At 44.4% G+C, this 24,734-nt stretch overlaps 1 protein-coding gene across 4 annotated transcripts in view; it reads left to right on the top strand.

Moving 5' to 3' along the window:
• SUGP2 (SURP and G-patch domain containing 2) overlaps positions 1–22,276 on the top strand; it is a 47,516-nt gene extending 25,240 nt beyond the window's left edge. For 3 of the 4 annotated variants that reach the window (XM_081958386.1, XM_081958385.1, XM_081958387.1), the window contains exons 7-11: positions 15–487; positions 6,174–6,238; positions 8,990–9,132; positions 18,651–18,768; positions 22,139–22,276. In XM_081958386.1, coding sequence (XP_081814512.1) covers positions 15–487; positions 6,174–6,238; positions 8,990–9,132; positions 18,651–18,768 — 799 coding nt within the window. In that variant the 3' untranslated portion in view covers positions 22,139–22,276. The remainder of the gene's footprint in view (positions 1–14; positions 488–6,173; positions 6,239–8,989; positions 9,133–18,650; positions 18,769–22,138) is intronic. The other variant, XM_081958388.1, reaches the window with a different exon arrangement.
• The last annotated feature ends 2,458 nt before the right edge of the window (positions 22,277–24,734 follow it).

The raw sequence follows: 24,734 nt of genomic DNA, 5'->3' as shown, positions 1-24,734 counted from the left end.
ACCACCCCCAACAGATTTCTGCAGGATCCAGAGAGTTCTGCCTTCAAGTTTTATCGCATGAAAGTCCATGAATTATGCCCCTCTATCACCTTCGGTGGTGAGCAGAAATCTGGTGATGGTTTCCATGAAAGATCTGAACCAAAGGAAAAAAGCGAATGGGGAAACCTGGAGGAGGACGAAGAAGACGAGGAAGAGGACGAGGAGGACGAAGCTCCCCAAGCTGAAGAGGGAGATGAAGAGGAGGAAGATAGAGGGCCAACCGAGGAGCCAGAAGACGCCATGTTGGAAGAGGAGCAAGGGGAGCATTCAAAGATGGATGAAGAAGAAGGACAGACCAGCAGCACGGCCGCGAGTGGCCTTTCAGAGCCACTGGCACAGGCACCCGCGCACGGCGCCCCCTTTGGCCGCAAGAGAATGAGTAGCAAATCCCTGAAAGTGGGCTTGATCCCAGCATCAAAGAGAGTGTGTCTCATAGATGAACCAACAGGTGAGCTGGGGAAGTGTTTTGTGAGCTGCTGCTAGGCTATAAGTGTCTTCGACCTTGCTCCTATATTGTGCAAAACTGTACGTGTGAGGTCCTTGGTGGGGTTTCTGAGCTCAGTTCATACAGACGTGTCATTATCCAGCTGGGTTTATTACTTGGGACCCTGACATTAGCTAGATAAAATGATCATATTGGATATTCTATTTAATCTTTCTTTTAACTTTTGTCATATGTGTTTTTATGTTGTACGCCGCCCTGAGTCCTTTGGGAGAAGGGCGGCATAGAAGTCCAATAAATCAAATCAAATCAAAATCAGTGCTAGGTGTTCTGACCTAGGCTTCCCCAAAAAGCACGAAGCAGATTCCTGGTCCCGACAAAACCCCTTTTATTAGAAGAATGTGATTTCCTCTCCTTCACATTCAACAAAGGCCTAGTAAACACTCTCAAAGGTGAAGATATGACCACAGGCCTTATCTACTTTGGAAAACTGCCATGTAAATATTTTCCAAAGGCAGTGCTGTGCAGGGAAAGACTTGGCACAGAGTCTCTTGAGATTCACGGACAGATCTTCACACTCCTCAAACAAACCAATGAACAAATTGTTTCCTGCAAAAGCCCACTCCCCTTTCACTTGTATTTCCTATAGAAGGGGTCATTCACAGTCCACCTGTGACTTCACTCCCAAGTCGACCCTGATTTCTTAGCAGTTCTTTTCTTCTGGCAGCTCTGCGCATGCGCACACTGGGAACAGGCTCCAGCCGTTCTTCTGCCTCACTGCTGTCTAGCTCCGAAGGCAGCATATAACTACCAGATGGCCTTGGCCCTCTCTCTGCCTCCGATGCAGAGCCCTCGTCGGAGCCTTCCACAGCCTCCAGGACTGGCCCCTGTTCCTCCCCAACCTCCTTACTGTCCGACTCTGCTGCCAGCTCTGCTGGCGTGCCTCAACACTAGGAAGTTGTGGGAGGAGTTTGCTAGCACCAACAACGTTACCTAGTTGGGTAATGAAACGTCTGAAACAAAACAATCAAACTCAGCAATCACCAAGGACGCCACCGTTCAACCCTGGGCTACAAATGTTATCTTATACTGGTGCCTTGCGAATGACTTGGGCCTTTGGGCCCACTGCCTAAACCAGGGGTGTCCAAACTTGGGAACTTTAAGACTTGTGGACTTCAACTCCCAGAATTCCCCAGCCAGCTATGCTGGCTGGGGAATTCTGGGAGTTGAAGTCCACAAGTCTTAAAGTTCCCAAGTTTGGACACCCCTGGTCTAAACTTAGCAACCAATTTTGTGGCTTCCTCCGTGTGTAAACCCAGTTTCTTTTAAATCATGGTCTACATGTTTGCTAATTTCATTGCGAACGTACCAGTCTGTGCTGGTGTCAGGCCGAAGAATGAGGGAAATTCTTACTGAATTCCTAATTACGACATGGGTGTGACAGGCAGGCAATTTGCACAGTGAGGTTTCTAACAGCGTGTTACTTGTTGATTCATTTGTTCGGTTCTGCACTAAAACGTGCCCTTCTCTCCAAACCTCAGAGCTGATAAAAACACATTTTTCCACATATGTCTTGCAGGGCTGCACTTAGCCTCCATCTCTCTTGTTAAAGATCAAGACAGGTGTCAGAAGCGTTGGGAAACAGCTAGCAAATGATGCAGTTAATTGCAGTTGGCAGTTCTGAGTTGATTTTGTGCTATATTCAGACTGGTTTTGCACAACACAGTCAATTGAACAAACTCGTGTTCTGGGTCAACACAATCCATTAAATTCACCCCAATGGTCCAAACAGGCTGGATTTGCAAAACTAGCGAAGGGGAAAAAAATGTTTAAATGCTACATTTAAAAAATAACCAATCATAGCATGTCATGTAAATGTAGCCATTAAGCCGATCTGGTAATATTTATAGGCTGCAACAACAGAGGGATAGAATCAAGATCATGTGAAGTGTTAATACCACTTTATAATGCCTTGGTAAGGCCACACTTGGAATACTGCATTCAGTTTTGGTCACCACGATGTAGAAAAGATGTGGAGACTCTAGAAAGAGTGCAGAGAAGAGCAACAAAGATGATTAGGGGACTGGAGACTAAAACATATGAAGAACGGTTGCAGGAACTGGGTATGTCTAGCTTAAGAGAAAGAAGGACTAGGGGAGACATGATAGCAGTGTTCCAATATCTCAGGGGCTGCCACAAAGAAGAGGGAGTCAAGCTATTCTCCAAGGCACCTGAGGGTAGAACAAGAAGCAATGGGTGGAAACTAATCAAGGAGAGAAGCAACTTAGAACTGAGGAGAAATTTCCTGACAGTTAGAACAATTAATCAGTGGAACAGCTTGCCTCCAGAAGTTGTGAATGCCCCAACACTGGAAGTCTTTAAGAAGATGTTGGATAGCCATTTGTCTGAAACAGTATAGGGTTTCCTGTCTAGGCAGGGGGTTGGACTAGAAGACCTGCAAGGTCCCTTCCAACTCTGCTATTGTATTGTATTGTATTGTATTGTATTGTATTGTATATATGGATCCAGCCTTATTTGAGGGTGTGTGTTGACTATATTGATTTGTGATGATTGCAAAACCTTAGCAGACTTAGCACCAGGAAGCCCACATTGAAGGGTTGCTCTCTGAGCCTGGTTGTTTCCTTGCAGACATTTCACTACCCAAACTAGGTAACGTCATCAGTGCTAGTGATGTAACCTGGTTATAGGACAGTGAGGGCTAACCTTTTTGTCGTCACGTGCCCATAATGCAATGCGTGTGTGACCCTCCCATGCTCTCCCCCTCGCGCATGCGCCCTGCCCCTCGTTGCCCGTTTTTGGCTTCCAGGTTGGTGCGGGAGGCCTTCCAGGCCCAAAATGGGGCGTGCCCCCCTTGCACGCCCCTCACACACCCCATTTCGGGCCTGGAAGGCCTCCCGCACCAACCTGGAAGCCAAAATGGGGTGTGGGAGCGCTGCGTGAGGCCCCAAAATGCAATGCGAGTGCCCTCTGTGTATGCACCCCACCCCCCATGCATGCGCATACGTGTCCCCCGTATGCACCCCGCGCATGCGTGGCAGGGTCTGAACATTAGCTGGCTGGTGGTTGGCATGCATGCATGGAGCTGGGCTGGGGTGACGGCTGGTGTGCCCACAGAGAGGGCTCTGCATGCCACCTGTTGCACGGGTGCCATAGGTTCGCCATCATGACTATAGGAGATGACCGGGCTGAGCCCAAGGGATGGGTCAAAAGTGCCATCAGTCATGAGTCTCTTTGCACCCACGAGAGAGCCAAATTCAGCCCACCTTGAATTCCTTTCTGCTCTCCCTCTAATTTTCCTTGACCGTTAGTAGTTGAGATTCTTAAGCTCACAATAAATCTTCATAAACACTTGAAACCGCCCGGATTTCCTGATTTCCCTGGTACTGGAGGCTAGTTTGAGTAATAAAACGCCTGCAAGAAAACAACCAAGCTCTGAGAGCACCAAGGGCCCCTCATTCCAACCCTGAACCACAAATACAGGTAGTCCTCGACTTACAACGGTTCCTTTAGGGACCATTCAAAATTACAGCGCCACTTAAAAAAAAAACACTGACTCATGACTGTTTTTCACACTTAAAAACTGTTGCAGCACCCACATGGTCACGTGATCAAAATTCAAGACACTTGGCAGCTGACTCACATTTATGACGGTTGCAGTGTCCCCGGGGGGTGTGTGTCATGTGACCCCCTTTTGCGACCTTCAAAGTCAATGGGGAAGCCATTTAACCACTCTGTTACTATGTTAACAACTGCAATGATCCACTTAACAACTGTGGCAAGAAAAGTCGTAAAATGGGGCAAAACCCACTTAACAAGTGCCTTGGTTAGCAACAGAAAGGTTGGGCTCAGCTATGGTTGTACGTTGAGGACTGTTTTCTCCTTTATTGGAGTCCACATTGCGTATAGCCACTTCAGACTAATACGTGCTACCCTTTCAGATCACGTTGCCTCTGCCCCAAGAAGAAAAATAGATCTAGTAAGTCAGGGGTGTCAAACTCAAAGCGGGGTGCTTAGATCTGGCCCTGCAAAAGGCAAAGGACCGGCCCACAGTGCCTCCGCCAGTGAAAATGGAACTTGGGAGGGCCATGTGTGTGCCCCCCCCCCCCCCCGGAGCTCCGTTCTCGCTGGCACAGGGCTAGCAAAGCGAACTAAAAGCAAAACAAAAGGAGAAATGTTTTCCCTTTTGCATTTAAGCATGCAAGAAGGGACAGGAAAGGAGAAAGGAAAAAGAAGGAAGGACAAAGAAAAAGAATGGAAGATGGGAAGAGCAAGGAAGGAAAAAGAAGGAAAGGGGAAGGAAGGAGAAAGGAATGAAGAGGGAAGGAAAAAGAAGGAAGGAAGGAAGGAAGGGAAATTATAATGAGGATGAGGGAGGGTCTGAGGGAAGTCCTGCCTTAGTGCCTGCGACATGAATGACGTTGAGATGGCCACGCCCACCCCAGCCACACCACGCCCGCCCATCCCTTCCCCAAAGTCAAACACAATCTTGATGTGGCTCTCAATGCAATCAAGTTTGATCTCTCAGATGTGTTACTCTCGGCTGAGTCAAATTTCTGATGGCTGTGGCAGTCATTTTTCTGGGTTCCGCCAGCTCAGCCATTGGATCGAGGAGTCCTGGCAGGGATGCTGCCAGCTCAGCTGCCTCTTCCGCAGGGTAGCACTGCTTAAGGCCAACAGAGTCTTGCAGATAACCACAGTGACCTCCTCTTCCCTGTCCAAGGGATGCAGCTGGTATCAAATACGAAACCTGCGGGAGCAGATTTCTGAGACGGGAACTTCCCCCTCCTCCTGGTTTCCATCCTCTTCCTAGGGTTCCTGAAAGCAGACTTATATTTCAGTTATGAAAAACAGGATCCCCAATTACATTGTAAATTGAGACTCGTCCAGTGCTTCAGCACTTCCTATGGCTAATCTAATATACCTCGTTTGGAGGCCTTCCGCCTCTGATGCTGGAGAAAAGGGAGAACCGTTTCCCACTGTTGTGGCCCGCCAGCGGCCAATAGAGCTGGCAGTAGATTCTGACAGTGAGGAGGTTAGGGAGGAACATGGGCCAGTCCTGGAGTCTAGGGAAGGCTCTGATGAGGGCTCTGTGTCGGAGGCAGAGAGGGGGCCAGGGCCGTATGCCAGTTATCAGCTGCCTTCAGAGTCTGACATCAGTGAGGCAGGTGAACGGCTGGAGCCTGTTCCCAGTGTGCACATGGGCAGAGTTGCTAGAGGAAGGGAAAAGCTAAAGAACAGGGATTGACTTGGGAGTGAGGCCACAGGTGGATGGAGAATGGCCCCTCCCAGAGGAAATAAAAGAGCGAAAGGAGAGTGGAGTTTGCAGGAGACTATTAGTTCATTTAATTGGTTAGTGACTCTCTGAGACTCCTTGCCAAGTTTCGCAGATATTGGCCTGGCAGTTCTACAAACCAGATAAGGTCTGTGAGTTTAAATCCTCCCTTGAGAGACTTCGTTGGATGTGAATGAGCAGAATTCACAGTCAATAAAAAGGGGTTTTGGTTGGGACAAGGAGTTTGCTTCATGCTCTCGGGAAGCCTCGGTCAGAACAATTTCTCTGGATATAATAGTACTGATCGATATGGATTCCTGCTGTAAAACCCCAAAGTGCAATTATGTGACAATAATTATTTGACCTAGAATTGATTTGGTCTCTAATTTTGCTTTTTAGTACATGATCCGGTGCGTATCTCTTATGACCGACCTCGCGGCTATCCTGCGTATAAAAATAAGAAGGTGAGGCAAAAATGATTCTCTTTTAAGACTGGGATTTTTATATCACAGCTTTTCTCCCAAGTAATGCAAAACAGAATATGCCGTAAAGATTGGGTGAGAATTCTTCTTTTTAACTTTTGTTCCTACTCCGTTACCTGTGCTTTTATTTAAGTCCAACTGTCTACACCGGGGGTGTCCAAACTTGGGAACTTTTAAGACTTGTGGACTTCAACTCCCAAAATTCCCCAGCCAGCGTGGCTGGGGAATTTTGGGAGTTGAAGTCCACAAGTCTTAAAGTTCCCAAGTTTGGAGACCCCTGATCTACACAGTGCTGTATTGGATCACAAATTAGAATTTGCATGCTGGAATGTGTTCGGTATACAAGTAGCCCTTGACTTATGACTGCAGTTGGAACCAGAATTTCTTTTGCTAAGCAGAACAGCTGTTAAATGAGACACACCAACTCATCACTCAAGAACGTAAGCGAATCCATTTATTTGTATCACAATGCTGTTGCAATGGCACTGAAAAAAATGACTTGCAATCAGTCCTTGCTTGCACTTACAACTATCACAGCATCACCGTTTTTCACAGTTATGACTTTTGCAGCATCCCCATGATCATGTGATCAAAATTCAGATGCTTGGCAACTGGTTCATACATACTTACGACCCTTTTGCGACCTGACCAGCAAAGTCAGTGGGGAAGCCAGATTCACTAAACAACCGGGTATCTAACTTATCAACTGCGGTGATTCCCTTAACAACTGTGGCAAGAAAGGTCGGTAAAATGGGACAAAACCCATTTAACAAATGTTCTCATTTACAACAGGCCTTTTGGGCTCAATTGCGGTCGTAAGTCAAGGACTACCTGTACTTGTGCGTCCCTGCACAGTTTCCCTGCACCCAAGTTAGTTGGCATGGAATAGTTAAAGCTTCCAGTAATCACAGATCAACTTTCCAGCCCCACGTCAGCATTAGTAGTAGCAGCTGTGTCTTCTGCCTGACAAGGGATGGTGGGTGAAGCAAAATCCCTATAGTTGGAAGGAGCCAGTTTAGCTTCAGTTCACAAAATGTCCTTCCTAGTTACCGTGTTTCCCCAAAAATAAGACAGGATCTTATTTTCTTTTGACCCCCAAAATAAGCATTTGGCCTTATTTTCGGGAGGTCTTATTATTATTATTTTTGTAATAATTTTTTATTGTTTTTGTCTTTTTATCACATATTACAATCTTTATATCAACAGTTTGTACAATGTTACATCGTCGTATCTATGTATGTTTTCCTCTCTTTACCATATATTACAATCATTATGTCATCTTATCTATACATTTTTATGATATTTTACATATTTACCTACTTTTATATACAGTTCTATGTTTATTTATGTATATTGTTTTTGGCTTAATTGTTTTTCATATTATCCAACCATTCATACCACTTATTCCAAATTTTGTAGTATTCCGATTCTTCTTTGTCCTTTAATTTTAGGGTCTTATTATTTTTGAGGTGCAGGAGGTGGCAAGCGTGGTCACCTCATGGCTGCTGCTGGGTTGCAATATTTTCAGCAAAACAGGGTCTATAAGCCCTGGGAGGTAGTTTCTTAGTAATCATTGATCACTTCATTGATCAATTTGCCTTGATAAATGAGGCCCCGAAACGGCACTTCGCCAGTTCCTGGGCAGGAAAAGTATACATTTCAACATCAGCAAAATAAAGCACTAATGTCTGGGTTTAAACTCCTTACAAAGGAGAAACGAGCTATTTAAATGCGCAAGGGAGGAAAACATTTCTACACAATTCTTTGGAATAGGATTTCTGGGACCCTTAGCTTTTCTCAACCGTAGCAACTTTCAAATAGGTGGACTTCAACTTCCAGAAGTCCACCTATCAGCCGGACATCAAAAGTAAACACTGATGATCAGATGATCCTACAACAGACACGCAGGACATGGGAGGGGCCGGAGCTCTGTCGGCGGGGGGAGATGGGGCAATACCAAGAAAACTCAGATCACAAAAATGAACAAGAAAATCTTTTTGACATAAACTGATCGAAATTACCAATTGAATTAACATGCTGACTATATACTACTATGTATTAATGATTTTTGTTTAGATGTATACTATGAGTATGGAGGGAGGGGGCAACTACCGCACTTCGCAACTGCCAAAATTTGTATACTTTTTCCACTACCTTTTTCCCTGTAAATTTTTTAAAAAACCAATAAAACTTTGTTTAAAAAAAAAAAAAAGTAAACACTGGTTTGCAGCAAAAAAAAAAAAAACCATTGTCAATCATGGTAACAGGACCACAAGTTTTTTGCATGTGGCTATAAATTCAGGCCTGTTACTGAGAGCCAAAAATATGATCACATGATCATAAGGAACGAGCCATCAAAACTTTGAATCCAGGTCATAAGTAGCCCTGGAGAGATCAGTTGTAAATTTGAATGGTTGCTAAGTGACTGGTCTTAAGTCGAGGACTACCTTTACGGTGAGTTTCTAGGGAGGCTAAAGGGAAAGAATGTAAAGAGAACATCATTGCAGATTTATCTTTAGAAGTAAGGTTATGTTTTAGGGTGGACCACATCTATTGGTGGCCCATTAGATGATTATGTAAAGATCACACCAGCCATTTTGTCTCGCCATCTGTCCTACGGTTTTAAAATGTCCCGATTTCCCCCTGTCCCAAAGATGGGGGATCTCTGCTTATGGTTGTGTTTAACATCTCCTTTTATGTTCCCTTCTGTTGAATCTTATTTCTATTTGTCAGCAACCGAAAACAAAGGATTTGGAATTCTATAATAAGAAACTAAATGAGAAGAACATTGGCTTCCAAATACTTCAAAGAATGGGTTGGCAAGAAGGGCGTGGCCTTGGGTTACATGGCAAAGGCATCCAGGAACCTGTCGACGTGTATGTATAAAGGGGGCAAGAGACGTATTTAAGCACTCACGCATTTGGATTAGACTGTCTTCCAAGTGTCCAGTTTCCACTTATTCCCTAGTATTAATTCTAAGATTTTACATTTGTTGCTGCTTAAATAGCTTTTGTAAACTGGAGCTGGTCTTCCGCTTTCTGGCATGAGCATGTGCGCCGGCCAGTAACCGGAAGTCTAGCTGGCCAGCACACGTGCCCCCGCTGGAAACCGGAAGTGCATTTTCCGGCACACGCATGCCCCCTGGGCAGCTCCTCTTCCAAGTCGCGTCCCAGTTGAGCATGCATGTGCGCTCCCTTTTCGGCATCACTGTCCTGGATGATCAAGTTGGATGGGCAGAATCATGCTTGATAAGATAGCTGCTGATATATCCCCATGTTGCATCATAGAGGGCTTTATAGATAACAATCAGCACTTTCTCTTCAAAGGTAGCCACACACTGAGCATGCAGTACTCTACCATAGTAGTGAACAGGATGTCAGTCAACATCGGCAAAGTCACCGGGTCCAGTGTGTGCCCTCTTAATGTATGTCAGGGCCACTGTACTTCAGATGAGCCCGTGGTGACTCCGTATCCCAGCTGATGTTTTTAATTTTATGCACGGGCATCTGCAACAGCCTGCCTCCAGGGCAGCGTTTCCCAGTAACTGCAATGGTTTTGCGTACAGTAATGTCCACCCTTCCTTCCCAAGCTGTACATCATGACTGCTGCGCTACTGAAACCCAAAAGGATCGATGTCCAACAGGGCTCCCACAGGGCCCAAACTAAATCTCAATAATATGTGTCAGATTTGTGCACTCGTCTAACTCCATGTCAAGTCTTATTCCACACAGACCTGATGATTACTGACAGCAGCTTGAGACAAGGAACTATTGACTATTCAGCCACCCAGGACTGAGGCAGCTGGCCTAGAAGGACCTGGGCTGGTGTGGAGGTTCCCCTTCTTCTGCATTAACTTACTCGGTGCCACTGCTATACCTTCTCTGCTTCAACCTATCTGCCACATCCACCATCTCCCACAGCCCCCTTCCCAAGCTATCTATGTACTTCTAATGAATGCTAACTGCTGAGGGCTCTCATATATTTCTAACCTTGTGAACAAGATCCATAAATCCGTGGCAATCTGATTCTTCCAGACCCTTCAGCTCCCCCCATGGCTTCTAGCCACCTTTGATCTATTCTCCAGAGATTTTGCTTGTGTGCCAGCATGGTTTTTATCATTTTCTCAGTCATTAGCCTGGACAAGCCACTCCCTCCCTCCCTACTCAGATCTCTGGTTCTATTGCCATTTCTCTCACATACCTGGCCATGGACCATGAGTTCACATGCACAGACCTGAACTTTTAATTTATAGACCAGTGATGGCAAATCTTTTCGGCACCAAGTGCCGAAAAGGTCACACAGAAGCGTCACATGTACACTCGTCGGGGCTGCGCTCCGGAAAAGCCGATCTTCTGGGTTCTAGCATGCATGCGTGCCTGACAACTAGCTGGCCAGCGTGCATGCACTGGTCGGTTTTCAGCACTGCCGCATGGGCAAAGGGATCGCGCTCTGGAAAAGCCGAACTTCCATGGTTTGGCGCTCATGCACACCTGACAATCAGTTGGCTGACGCGCATATGCACATCAGTTTTCAGCACTGCTGTGTGCATGAAGGACAGCTAATTGTGTGCACATGCGCGCCACAGGTTCGCCATCACGGCTATAGCCTGTTGCCTCACTTGCTTCCATGCTACGGCCATCATGTTTGTTACTGATCTTTTGCAGCTATCTGCCTAAAAAAACACCACAAACCAGGATTCCAGCAACTCAGTTTCAGTTCTTTGACAGATCTCTATCATTGTCTGATGCAGGGTTTCCCAACCTTGGCAATTTTAGGATGCATGTACTTCAACTCCCAGAATTCCCCAGCCAGCCATGCCTTGGTCTGTTCCTACTAATCTGAGCCGTCCATTTACTTCAACATCCAGCCCCTTCCCCCCCCCCCCAGATGTTTTTCCAAACAAACAAACATCACCACTTAGCACTTTCATCCTTGCAAGTCTTCCCAGTTTTCCTGCTTGATCTAACAGTCCAAGCAAGAAAACCAAAAGATGTTGAGCTTGTTGATCAGAAAGGTCGGCAGCTTGGTAGTTCGAATCCCTAACGCTGCATAACGGAGTGAGCTCCCGTTACTTGTCCCAACCTAGCAGTTCGAAAGCATGCAAAAATGCAAGTAGGAAAAAAGGCACCATCTTTGGTGGGAAGGTAACAGTGTCCTGTATACCTTTGCTGTTTAGTCATGCCGGCCACATGACCACGGAGATGTCTTCGGACAGCGCTGGCTCTTTGGCTTTGGAACGGAGATGAGCACTGCCCCCTAGAGTCTGGAGCGACTAGCACATACCGTATTTTTCGGAGTATAAGACACACTTTTTCCCCTCAAAAAAAAAGGCTGAAAATCTGGGTGCGTCTTACACACTGAATACAGCATTTTTTTTTACCTCCTGAAGCCCCGCCCCTTCACCAAAATGGCTGTGCATAGCTTGTAGGAGGCTTTCAGAGAGCTCCTGGGGGCTGGGGAGGGCAGAAATGAGGAAAAAATGGGCCATTTTTTGCTCAATTTTGCCCCGCCCCCAGCCCCCAGGAGCACTCTAAGCTTCCCAATGCCCTTTTTGGATGAAAAACGGTCCGTTTTTTCCCTCCCCCCCTCCCGTTTTGGGGAGTTTTGCAGAGTGCAAAAACCTTTTTTTTCCCATTTGCCTCTTCAAAACCTTGGTGCGTCTTATACTCCGAAAAATATGGTATGTGCGAGAGGAACCTTTACCTTACCGTAAAGCAAAATCCTCAGGCACATAACTAAACAACAGTCTTTTTCTTCCTAGGGTTTTCCCACTTAACAGTGGCCAAGCTAAATTATCCCAGGAACCATTTTCAAGCATTCTGGTTACCGTACATATGTTATTGAATCATATATATTATACATAGACCCAAGTGCACATCCCTATATGAGCGTACACGAGCGTACTTAACTTTGTGAGCGTGTGTTGAGATTAGCAAGTAACAAGATAGCTTTTTCTGGGTTGTTGGTCTCTGCCTCCGAGTCTTTAAAACAAACTGAGAAAACCAAAGCACGCACTTGACTTGGGAACTATCGAAGGCAGCTCTTTTCTTCTGAGGACCATTTCCCAGAAATCCAAGGTCCTATCTGTACTCTTCTTCTCTTTGCATTGTCAAATAGACGTTATTTGAATAGGGGATTAGATTATAGGCTTCCTGGTCTATTATAACAATGTGATTCTTCTTACATCAGCATGAACTCTTGAGTTCCTGGTAATGTACTTGTGCTAACTCAAAGGTTTAGTTCCTTTGGAGATGTGCTTGAGGCGAGGTGGCATTTACTGCCTCAGTGCTGGCCTTTTTGTGAACAAGTATTTCTGTAATTCCTCATTTCTCTCTCTCTCTCTCTCTCTCTCTCTCTCTCTCTCTCTCTCTCTCTCTCTCTCTCTCTCTCTCTCTCTCAAGCCATTCCAATGTCTTTGGGTTGAATATTATTGTACTCTAGCTCCCATCAGCCCCAGCCAAGTACAGTGTCTCCATGGTAAAGGATGTCGTATTTAGTAGCTGAAGGACTACAGTTCCTCAACTCTTAAAAGAGAGTCTTTGAAAGTTGTCCAGTCTCCCTTCATAAGGTATCAGATTTCTGCCATCTTTTCTCTTGCCTTATCTGATGCCAACATGTTCTTGAGTTTTTCTTTAATCTTCCATTACCTTAAAAGCATTTTTAATCTGTCTTCCGAATAAATGAGAAAGAAGTATCTGACTCCTTCCTTCCTTCAATCCTTTTGAAAATAGTAATTTAATCCTGAGCCGTGTAGTTTCTGCTCACAACATACAAAGTCTTAATATCAGCCCACAGTAACTTCCCGTTTTATAGCAAGAATTTGTAACTGAAATATAAATAACTGCCTTATGGCACATTAGAGCATTGGGTCATCTAACCTAGTTGTTTATTGGAAAGATGAGAGGTCATGTACCCCTCCCAATGATGATGGACTCTTAATTTCTGTAATTTCTGGTGTAATCTTGGCCTGGATTTAAAACCCAGCAACCACTAGCGATTAAACATCTGTAAATCTTGCTTTCTCCTGATCAGGACCTTTACAGTTCATTTCTGGAAATGCTAAGAATTGAGATAGGGACTTTCCATGCAAAGTAGGTGACCACAAGCTCATCAGGGCATTCATAGATTGCCTCTGCTTTCCACATTCTTATATTCCAGTTTAAAAAAATATCAAGAGTGGTTGAAAAGACATCCAAAAAACTGCTGTCAGCCTGTCAGGACATTATTGGGCTGGATGAATTAAGGATGCACAGGTAGTCCTCGACTGAGGTCCACAATTGCTGCTGTTAGCGAGACATTCGTTAAGTGAATTTTACAACCTTTCTAGCCACACTTACGTGAATTGCTGCAATCGTTAAGCTAGGACACACTGTTGTTAAGTGAATCAGGCTTCCTCGTTGACTTTACTTGTCAGAAGGTTGCAGAAGGGGAATGATGCTACAACCGTCACAAATATGAGCCAGTTGCCCAACGTCTGAATGTTGATCACTGACTTTGGGTCTTAACGGTCTTAACTGTGAAATACTGTCATTTGAACGGTCACTAAACAAATTGTTGTAAGTCGAGGACTACCTGTAATGGTATGTGGTACTTGAGTAGGTTCAACGGGGCATCCACAACTGTACAGTAGAGTAGGGCATCTCCAATCTTAGCAACTTTAAGACTTGTTGACTTCAACTCCCAGAATTCCCCAGCCGCCCATACTGCAGTAATCTATTCTGAATGCACAAGGTTGCTAGATTTAATTCATCTCCTTCCCTGTTTTCTCAGATTCTACAGAAGAGGCAGTGCGCGTTGTCAGAAACTAGTTGTTTACAAACTCTGTCCTTCAGATTACAGTAACCCCAAGATCCCTCAGCACCAAGATCACTGACAAAACTTTCTGAACCATGTCTAACTCTTCCCTACGGTCTTTCTTTTTGTGCTAACAGCGGAAGAGGGTTCAGTGCCTTCTAGAATAATCTCTGTAAAAGAAAGTATTGCTATTGTATGATATGATGTGATAATTGAGCAATAGACAGAGGAGCTAGGTTGTTTTGTTCCATGGCAGAATTTGCCCATGTATTTGTATTTCCCTTTTGTCTCCTTCCTTCGCAATCTTCCAGTACATAAGAGTCAGGAGGAGTAATAGCTGCTGGCTGAATTTTTTCCAATTTACCATTATCCCCAAGGAACAGAACACAGCACAGCTTTAAATCTGGATACCTTTGAGCTGCCATTTGATCCCAAGTCTATGGAGATACTCAGTCATCCAGGTCACCCTTGTCCCAAAGGTGCTTTTTCAGGAGGCAACTGGACTTTCTTTGTTTTTCTCTGAAGACGTTTCGCTTCTCATCCAAGAAGTTTCTTCAGCTCTGACTGGAAGCTAAGGATTTGGAAGGAGAAAATGGAAGGAGGGATGGTTAGAATGGAAGAAGCTTCTTGGATGAGACGCGAAACATCTTCAAAGAAAAACCAAAAAGTCCAGTTGCCTCTTGAAAAAAGCACCTTTGGGACATTTGATCCCACAATGCATTAATTGCCACCCCCCCAAATATTGGCAACTTTTTATTAATTTTGATATTGTACGTTAGAGCCAAGATCCTCAGCCACTACTTAAACAACGCCAGTTTTCATGTTCTTCGTCACCAGGGGGTCTAGGAAAAAATGGACAGCATTGCAACTGTGGTCTCAGGATGGCAGTGCCCAACACAAGGAATCCACTGCACGTTTTCTGTTCCTTAGGATGCTGACCTACCGCAGTGCATCCTTTTCAAGCACCTTTGTCCAAGGTGGTTTGGAAGTATCCCAGATCTTTCTATGCTGCTCTGGCTTTTTTTTTTTTTTTTCATTCAAACCAGATCGAGCCATTTCTTATTCTCGCGCTCTCTTTCCCGGGGATTATGAATTTGGCTCTAATCAGTCAGGGGCTTCCAAGTGTTCATTTCCCATCTCCTTGGACTGTATCAAGGATGGAGATAGAACTGAGTGGAAGAAGGGTCTATAGGCAGCAGATCTTCTATCTCACTAGAAGGCTCATAATGATAAGAGTTAAGTTCATCTTAAATCTCTCTTTGTGTTCTGATCCACCCTTAGCAGAACCAAAAAACCCTCTTTATTTATTTAGCTACTGTGGCATTCACACACAGAAAAATCCAGGCAATAATCCTTTCAAGGATTAATTGCAGTAACAGACCTTATCAGTTCCTTGGATAATTGCCAGGCTGAGAGATGCCAGTCTCGAAGCTGTACATTACTTCCTGGCAAGCCATCTCTGAGGCAGGAACCACGATAACAAATCTTCCGAACTGTTGTCTCCTGCAACCACCACTTCCCTTTTGCTTCTATTTATTCCCCAGCCAGGGAGGGGCCATTCAGTGTCCACATGTGCCTTTCGTCCCTATTCAGCTCCTGTTCCTCAGTTGTTCTCCTCTCGTGCATCTGTAATAGGCCCCAGCTGTTGGTGGCCCTGCCTTGATCTCTGCTTCCCACGCAGAGCATCCATCCGAGCCTTCCACAGACTCCAGGACTGGCCCAAGTTCCTCCCCAACCTCCTCATCGTTGAGTCCGCTGCCAGCTCGGCTGGCCGATGACGGGCCACAACACTTCGTTTTGTGCAGTGCTTACCTCTTCCCATATAAAATTTGACGCAGTTGCTTCTCAAAAAGTGGGCTACGATTGTTCCATCGTTCTGAAGGGCAGATCATGTGCCCGAGTTTTTCTATTTCGTCATCCTACTCTGCGAGTCCCTTAAATATCAAGGCAGCTTCAATCCTAACGGGCCATTCATCCATGGGAACTGATCCTTTATACAACCGCCAACCCTGCGTAAGACACAGGTCAGAATCCCAGAGCTTTATAGCAGTACAAAAATAAAATAAAATAAAAATGTGGAATTGAATATTGCAAAGACAACGATCCCCAAATAGTTTGTTCCTGTTCACACACAATACAGGTAGTCCTCAACTTACGACCACAATGGACCCCAAAATTTATGCCGTTAAGCGAGTTCTGTCCCACTTTATGACTTTCCTCACCACATTTGTTAAATGAATCACTGCAGTTCTTAAATTAGTAGCACGGTGGTTAAGTGAATCTGGCTGCCCCATTGACTCTGCTTGTCAGAAGGTCGCAAAAGGCGATCACGTGACTCCGGGACACTGCAACCGTCGTAAATGTGAAGCAATTGTCAAACATCTGAATGTAAATCACGTGACCTTGGGGATGCTGCAGTGGTCCTAAGTGTGAAAAAGGGTCATAAGTCACTTTTTTCGGTGCCGTCGTAACTTCGAACAGTCGCTAAATGAACTGTTATAAATCAAGGACTACCTATATTCATCATATTTTGAAACAGGGGGAACTCTGGGCAGTGTATAATTAAACAATATCTCTGGATTGCTAAAGTGTCTACATTTGGCGCAGAAGATGCCACTGGGAATTCTTAATGAGAATACAACACCTACATCTTTCTGCCCACTTCCTGTCAATTATAATAGGCTCCCCCTGTTGGCTCCCCCTTATTAGATACATGGTTAATTAATATTTGATGACATATCAGGATAATTGATATAAAACACTTGAATCTTGCTTTTACAAGTTCGCTGTTCCTTTCAACATGATCTACACATTTGGAAATATTGTTCTAAGAGAAAAGTTAATCTCAAGGGTATTCAGGAAACCCTTACTTTTATACAACATTTGTATCTCAACCAATTTGACTTTGGTCTTCTCTTCTCCTTTATAGTTTATACAGGGCTGTTCTTTTTTTTTTTTTTAAAGGCATCACTCATTGCTTCTATTCCAAATAGATTTTACTCATTTGTTTATTTTTTATATATATATATATATATATATATATATATATATATATATATATATATATATATATATATATATATATATATATATATATATATATATATATTAATATAATATAGTGTGTGTGTGTGTGTCTGTGTATTTCTGCATGTAACTCGGAACAATTTTTTTCCAAGTTGCAAACCTAAAAAAAGTGCATCCAAAATATTTTGTTGAGGTTCATGTTGTTAGTTACGAAGTTGTGTTCAACCCATCGCGACCCCATGGACAACATTTCTCCAGGCCTTCCTGTCCTCCACCATCCTTTGGAGTCCATTTAAGCTCAGGCCTACTGCTCCGGTGACTCCATCCAGCCACCTCATTCTCTGTCGTCCAATTCTTCTTTTGCTCTCAATCTTTCCCAGCATGAGGCTCTTCTCCAGGGAGTTCTTCCTTCTCATTAGGTGGCCAAAGTATTTGAGTTTCCTCTTCAGGATCTGGCCTTCTAAAGAGCAGTCAGGGTTGATCTCCTTTAGGACTGACCTGTTGGATCGCCTTGCAGTCCTAGGGATTCACAGGAGTCTTCTCCAACACCATAATTCAAAGGCCTCCATTCTTTGGTGCTCAGCCTTCCTTACGGTCCATCTTTCACAGCCATCCATTGCAACTAGGAAAACCATAGCCTTGACTATACGCACTTTTGTTGGCAAGGGTGATGTCTCTGTTTTTTACTATGCTGTCTAGATTTGCTATAGCTTTCCTCCCTAGGACCTTTTAATTCCTTGGCTGCAGTCCCCATCTGCGGTGATCTTGGAACCCAGGAAAATAAAATCAACGAATCACTTTGCACCAGAGACTTAGAGCATTTGCTGCTCTTTTTGGAGAAGCCGGAAGAATAAAAGGCAAATGAAGAGAGCATACTGCTGATCATTGTTAGAGATGCTACATCTTTGAGTTCCATTATTTTCAATGGTAGAAGACCTTTGATTCCACTGAGTGACACCCATGCAATCAAGCTGGGAATGCCGTTACTTTTCCCGGCCTTCGTGGCATCTCCTCCTGTTTTTGTAAGAATGGATCTCTTCTGTTTGCTTCGTAGCAGATACGCGATTGGTTTAGACCTCAGGAAGAGCCGCCAAGTTCTAATCCCTGTTTGATCACAAAGTTTACTGGAGGATTCTCTAGCTTCTTTTCGCTAAACCTTCCTTAAGAATCTTCATTCACGTCACTCCGCTTATTGGGAGAAAGAGAAGGACAGGAGATCATTTTTCTGGGAACAAAAGTATTACATATTAGCAATCTGGGATACTGCTTAACTAGTGAAAGTTCACGCCTTCCAACAGGGCTTCTAAATAACCATAGCAGATTTAGTTCCTTTGGGAAGGCGATCAGGTACTTTTTGCAAGCCTCTGAAATTTACACCGCAGCTTGATTTAAGGCACCCAATAACTCACAGATCAACGTCGTCAAATTTGATTATCTTTTCGAAAGCTTTGCAACTAAGTTCCTTCCTCCCCCCCACCTCCAATTCATCCTGCACTTTGTCATTGGAGCTGACAGTAAGAAATTGAGATATCTCCATATTTACCTTAATATTTTTTTTTTTTGCCTCCTATAGGGGCTCTACCTCGGCAGGGGAGGGCTTGGGTGTTGCAGGAAAGAACAAAGAGGATACCTTTGCTACGTTCCGTCAGAGAATGATCCAGATGTACTATATGAAAAGAGCCAATAAATAGGTAGGTGTGTAAAATGGAGCCAGTCGTTTTCATTTTAAATTGTTGCAAGAGTAAAAAAAAAAGAAAAGAATCTACAGAGATTCTCTATTTTTCACATTGTTGGTTATTGAAAATCCAGAGTGACATTACTGATAATATATTCTGATGGCTAGGATGCCTTTACTGCTGTTTGGTCTTGCAAGAAATTGATTTCAATTTTGGATCTTTCCCGGTTCCCTCCCAGCATGCAAAAAAGCTGTCAAATTAAACATCTCCAGTATCCTAAGAGGGACGCGGTGGCTCAGTGGCTAAGACGCTGACCTTGTTGATCAGAAAGTTCGGTGGTTCGAATCCCTAGCACCATGTAAATGGAGTGAGCTCCCTTTCCTTGTCCCAGCTTCTGCCAACCTAGCAGTTCGAAAGCATGTAAAAATGCAAGTAGGAAAAATAGGAACCACCTTTGGTGGGAAGGTAACAGCGTTCTGTGTGCCTTCGGTGTTTAGTCATGCCATTCACATGACCACAGAGACGTGTTTCGACAGCGCTGGCTCTTCGGCTTTGAAACAGAGATGAGCACGCCCCGTAGAGTTGGGAACAACTAGCACATATGTGCGAGAGAAACCTGTACCTTTACCTTTAGTATCCTAAGAGAAGATACCTGGTCTTCAGAAGCAGGAGCAGTCCTCCTTTTAATCAAAAGTCACCTATGGCTTAGCAACCATTTATAACGATCTCCACAGTCAAATCCCCTTCCAATGTTTGAAGCTGTAATTCTTAGCAACCTCAATCAACCTAGCTAATGTCCACGCGGGGTAAGTTATGGTCAGGACTTTTGCTAATACTTCTTGTTGGGACCCACCATATTTTTCAGCGTATAAGATGCACCTTTTTCCTTCAAAAAAGAGGGTGAAAATCTGGGGGTGTCTTAAATACTGAATACAGCATTTTTGGTCTCCCGAAACCCTGCCCCCTTTGCAAAAATGGCTGTGCATAGCCTTTAGGAGGCTTCCAGAGTGCTCCTGGGGACTTGGAAGGGCAAAACCGAGCAAAAAAGGGGCCGTTTTTGCTCGTTTTTGCAGCCCCCAGCAGCACTCTATAAGCCGCCTAAAGGCTATGCATGCCCTTTTGTTGACAAAAAACAGGCCCATTTTTGCAAAAAATGGGCCGTTTTGGGGAGGTCTGCAGAGTGCAAAAAATTAAGAAAAATTTGCCTCTTCAAAATCTTGGTGCGTCTTATACTACGAAAAATACGGTAGTAGTAGAAGCCCACAATATGTATTTTGAACAAGGTAGACTGGATTAAACCTGGTCTGAATAGGTGAAATTACTCCATTTTTTTTTTCTTTTAAGGTCAGCATGACAATTTTACCATTTTTAATGTGAACTCCTGGTATGCATCGCCTCTGGGAGTATATATTAAATTTGGCAAATTCTGCCTATTTTCATCAATTCTGGGGTCCGGGAAGTTGCTAATGAAAAATTCTGCAGCAGACCAAACCATTTATCTTAGTATGAATTTTGTGAACCTGTTTTGGGAACCTTTACTAACAATCTGTGTCTCAGGCCTCCTCCCCAGACACGTGCAGTGTTTAAGCCAGCCTGAATGTCCTTTGTTCACATGCTTAGATTGTCTTTTCTTAACTTCCATGATGGTGCCTGGATATTCTCAGGAAGCTTTCTTTGTATGTAGGAGATAAAGCTGTTTGGAATTTGCATGCCTATTTTATATCCTGTTAAATAAATACGATTACAGTTTGTTGAAGGTGGCAATTGTACCTCCTCAAGATAACATCTCTTTTTTTCCTTAAGTCTACCAAAACAGCCATAAATATGACAAAGACTTACGTTAATCAAATAACATCTTGTACCGTAAAGACTCTTTATGTGTAAAATCCAGCTTAAAAACTGATTATCCACAGCATCCTTATTTGAATTTAGAATTCTTGCAGATTAATCATACCTCTTAATTCATATTATCTGGAGTTTCAGGTAGCATGCTTGCCATCAAATTTGTCCGGTCTTTCAGTTTTTCTATGAGTGTCTCCAGAAGATGTCTTCATCTTGTTGGTATTACCTTTTTTTTTCGTATTTCAATTCTCACAGCCATGGAGTTTCTTTTCCCACCACATTCCATTTTGGGGTGGGGTTTAAAATATGCATGATTCCCCACACTTGTTTCCATTTAAAAAAAAAAAAACTTGTGATAGCATATATTGCAGTACCTTGTTTGGTATTCTCCTAGCTGTTTCTTGAGACAAACTTTAGAGCTCCAGGAAATGCCAAATAAAATCATGGCGCAGAATAAAAGCTTTGAAGATCATGCTAGCCAGCAACTAATGACCTGTTCCATCACTTTCTAAGATGTTCAGAAGCCATTGATACAAACCAGATGCCTCATTGCTTGAATCAAAAGATTTGCAAGTACATTTGAATTCTTGAAGAATTCTTAAGTAATTCCCATCCTTCAGGCTTTTGGGATCCAATCCTAGCAAATGGACACTTCCTTGAAGCTTAGACACCATCCTGATATCTTTTTTCTGTTCTAGCTCTTTATTTTAGGGTGTTGTTTTCTCTTCCCTGCACCTAGCAGATCATTGCCTATGTTTGCCTGCTATCAAAACAACCAGTTTGATCTGGAAGCTTGAAATGCTCTATAGATGTGCAACTTCTGTTGGGTTAAACCATCATTTTAAAAAATGTTTTGTTTAATGGTCAACTTTCCTATTCTTCCAAGTTGCTTAGAAGCATTTTCTCTCTCGACTTCAGAATTTGACACCATTGAGATGAATTTACACTGGGGAGGGGGGACTTTCTCAATCCAGTTTTTCTGTGCCCTTTGTGGGCCAAAACTGACCTGTCATTTCTTGTGGGGGGTGGAGGCATCAACTGAAGGCTTTAAATCTCCAGACAGGGGAAGTGATGGTTTCTTTGAACTCACTTTTGATGGGGGTTGACCCTGCTGATTTCAGCTCGCTTCAGAGCTGCCTGAGTATATAATGAACGCTTGAACATCTTAAAATATGAACTGTCTTACTTGGAGTGACAACAAGGAGGATAATGTTTACCTCCAGCCCTCCCAGATTATTGCAATTCTAATCAGTCTTCCTTGGTATGAAGATTTGATATGGGACAAAAATGATGCCGCAGCAGCACTGGTGCTTTTAAAGTGTTGCTTTTCTATCGATCCTATGTTGGATATTTGGGTTTCTTGCAAAGCTTTGTGGTTGTTCTTTTTTTGGTTTGTTTGTTTGTTATTCTGTTTTCAAACCTGCTTTTTAGCAGGCAACATCCACCAGCAAAACACTTGAATGCATTTGCAAAAAATAAAAACGGTTAAAAAAATAATCCAGTTTCGATCTGTGTCAGTTCACTACCTTTTCTATTATTCTAGTTTTCCAGGCTCTCTGATACGAAGATCAGAAGCATCCAAGAACCTTTTTCACTCCCGTCACTAGGGTGTATCTCTCTTCTGTGTCAATTTTGGTTTGGAATGTTGCGTTTTTGAAGTCCTCAGTCAGATATTTTTTTCCCTTTCTTCTTGTGAAACTTTTCAGTATTGACCAGTAATGAATAGCAAATTGTTAGCCAACGATTGATCTTAACATTTCTTTTCAAACTATCTTAATGGCATGTAATCTTTTTATCAAGGTCTACAATAAAAAAAAATACCAGTAGAAAAATCCAGCTTTGTTTCCATTCTTGCCTCTTGATTTATTCTACAAATGTGGGAGAGTTACTGCAAATAAATGCTTTTCTTATGAAGGGAAAGTATGTTTGGGGGGAAAAAGTGGGTTGCATTTACTGTTTAAGAAGACAGAGCAGCAAAGAGATGAATCCGGTGGGGTTTCTTAGACGAAGCCAATCTGACCTTGTGTGGTACTAAGGATGTCTTTGACGAGCATGCCTCAGATCCTTCTCCCAGAGAAGGAATATAATCCTGCAGCCTTTCTTTCTTTCTGGATATCTATTTCAGACTTAGCACGCGCTCTATTAATATTGATAGTAGCTAAACAAATAAGATTGAGTAGTTCACACTCGTGTGGCTTTCCTCCAAAAAACTCACATTTATTACTTGGTTGCCATCGAGGATTTGGACAGATTGCGTGGACGACTGCGACCCACCACATGTTTATTGGACCCGTGCCCCTCCTGGCTTGTACTGGCATCCTGGGAGGTTACACGAGACTGGCTCCTGGGCCTAGTGAATGCTTCGCTGAGCGAGGGGTCTCTCCCGGCCGCCTTGAAAGAGGCGGTGGTGAGACCCTTGCTCAAGAAGCCTTCCCTGGACCCTTTGGAGCTGGCCAATTATCGTCCTGTCTCCAACCTTCCCTTTCTGGCGAAGGTTGTAGAGAGTGTGGTGGCCTACGAGTTTCCACGACATCTGGAGGAAAATGATTATCTAGACCCGCGCCAGTCCGGCTTCCGCCCCGGTCACAGCACGGAGACGGCCTTGGTCGCGTTGGTGGATGATCTCTGGAGGGCCAGAGATAGAGGTTGTTCCTCTATCCTGGTCCTCTCAGCGGCTTTTGATACCATCGACCATGGTATCCTGCTGCGCCGGCTGGAGGGGTTGGGGGTCCGGGGCACCGTTTTGCGGTGGTTCGGCTCCTACCTTTCTGACCGGACGCAGCGTGTGTTGGCAGGAGAAGAGAGGTCAACCCTACGCCCCCTTACTTGTGGGGTGCCACAGGGGTCGGTCCTCTCGCCACTCCTGTTCAACACATATATGAAGCCGCTGGGTGAGATCATCCGTGGTTTCGGGGTGGGATACCATCTGTACGCTGATGATACTCAGCTGTACTTTTCCACCCCGAACCACCCCAACGAGGCCATCGAAGTGATGTCCCGGTGTGTGGAAGCCGTACGGATCTGGATGGATGACAACCGACTCAAGCTCAACCCCTCCAAGACGGAGTGGCTGTGGGTACCAGCTCCCCGGTTCAGCCAATTAATTCCATCATTGGCCATTGGGGGCATTCAACTTGCCCCCGTGGAGCGGGCGCGCAATTTGGGCGTCCTCCTGGATGCCCGGCTGTCCATGGATGACCATGTGACAGCCGTGGCAAGGGGGGCGTTCCACCAGGTTCGCCTGGTGCGCCAATTGCGCCCCCTACTGGACCGGGACGCCTTACGCACAGTCACTCATGCGCTGGTGACGTCTCGCTTGGACTACTGTAACGCTCTCTACATGGGGCTTCCCTTGAAATGCACCCGGAGGCTACAGTTGGTCCAGAACGCAGCCGCGCGGGTAATTATGGGGAGTACTAGGTACTCCCATGTGACACCGTTCCTGCGCAGGCTGCACTGGCTTCCTGTGGTCTATCGGGTGCGTTTCAAGGTTTTGATAACTATCTTTAAAGCGCTCCATGGCTCAGGACCTAGTTACTTGCGGGATCGTATTCTGCCCCATACATCCCTGCGACCAATTCGCTCGCACAGAGAGGGCCTCCTCCAGGTGCCGTCCACTAGACAGTGTCGCGGGGCGGCGCCTAGGAGTAGAGCCTTCTCTGTGGCGGGCCCAGCCCTGTGGAATGACCTCCCTCCGGATATTAGGAATACCTCTGACCTCCGCTCCTTTCGTATTAAGCTTAAGACCCACCTATTCCAAGCAGCTGGCCTGGCTCAACTTTGATCTAACCATATCGCTCCTGACGGGTTTTTAACTGGGTATTTTAATTATATTTAATTATCTAGGGGTTTTTAAATACTGTATTTTAATTGTTTTTATTTATCAGCCGACCTCCTCCTTGTGTGTGTCTCGGTATATGTCTCTGTTATATGTTTGTTTTGTCCACATATTTATTTCATATGTTTCATTGTACGCCGCCCCGAGTCCTTCGGGAGAGGGAGCGGCTAAGAAATAAATATATTATTATTATTATTATTACTTTGATGGATTAGTTCATAAAGTTTCTTAGAGAACCGGTTTGCACAACCCATCTTAAAAATGCCATGCATAGGAGGCGGATGCTGAAGCGCAGTAATTA

The sequence above is a fragment of the Natrix helvetica genome (genome assembly GCF_964273705.1).
Source record: "Natrix helvetica genome assembly, chromosome: 1".
In the NCBI taxonomy this organism is placed as follows: Eukaryota; Metazoa; Chordata; class Lepidosauria; order Squamata; family Natricidae; genus Natrix; species Natrix helvetica.
The sequence above is the reverse complement of the archived record's forward strand: the minus strand, read 5'-3'. Positions and strand labels throughout refer to the sequence as shown.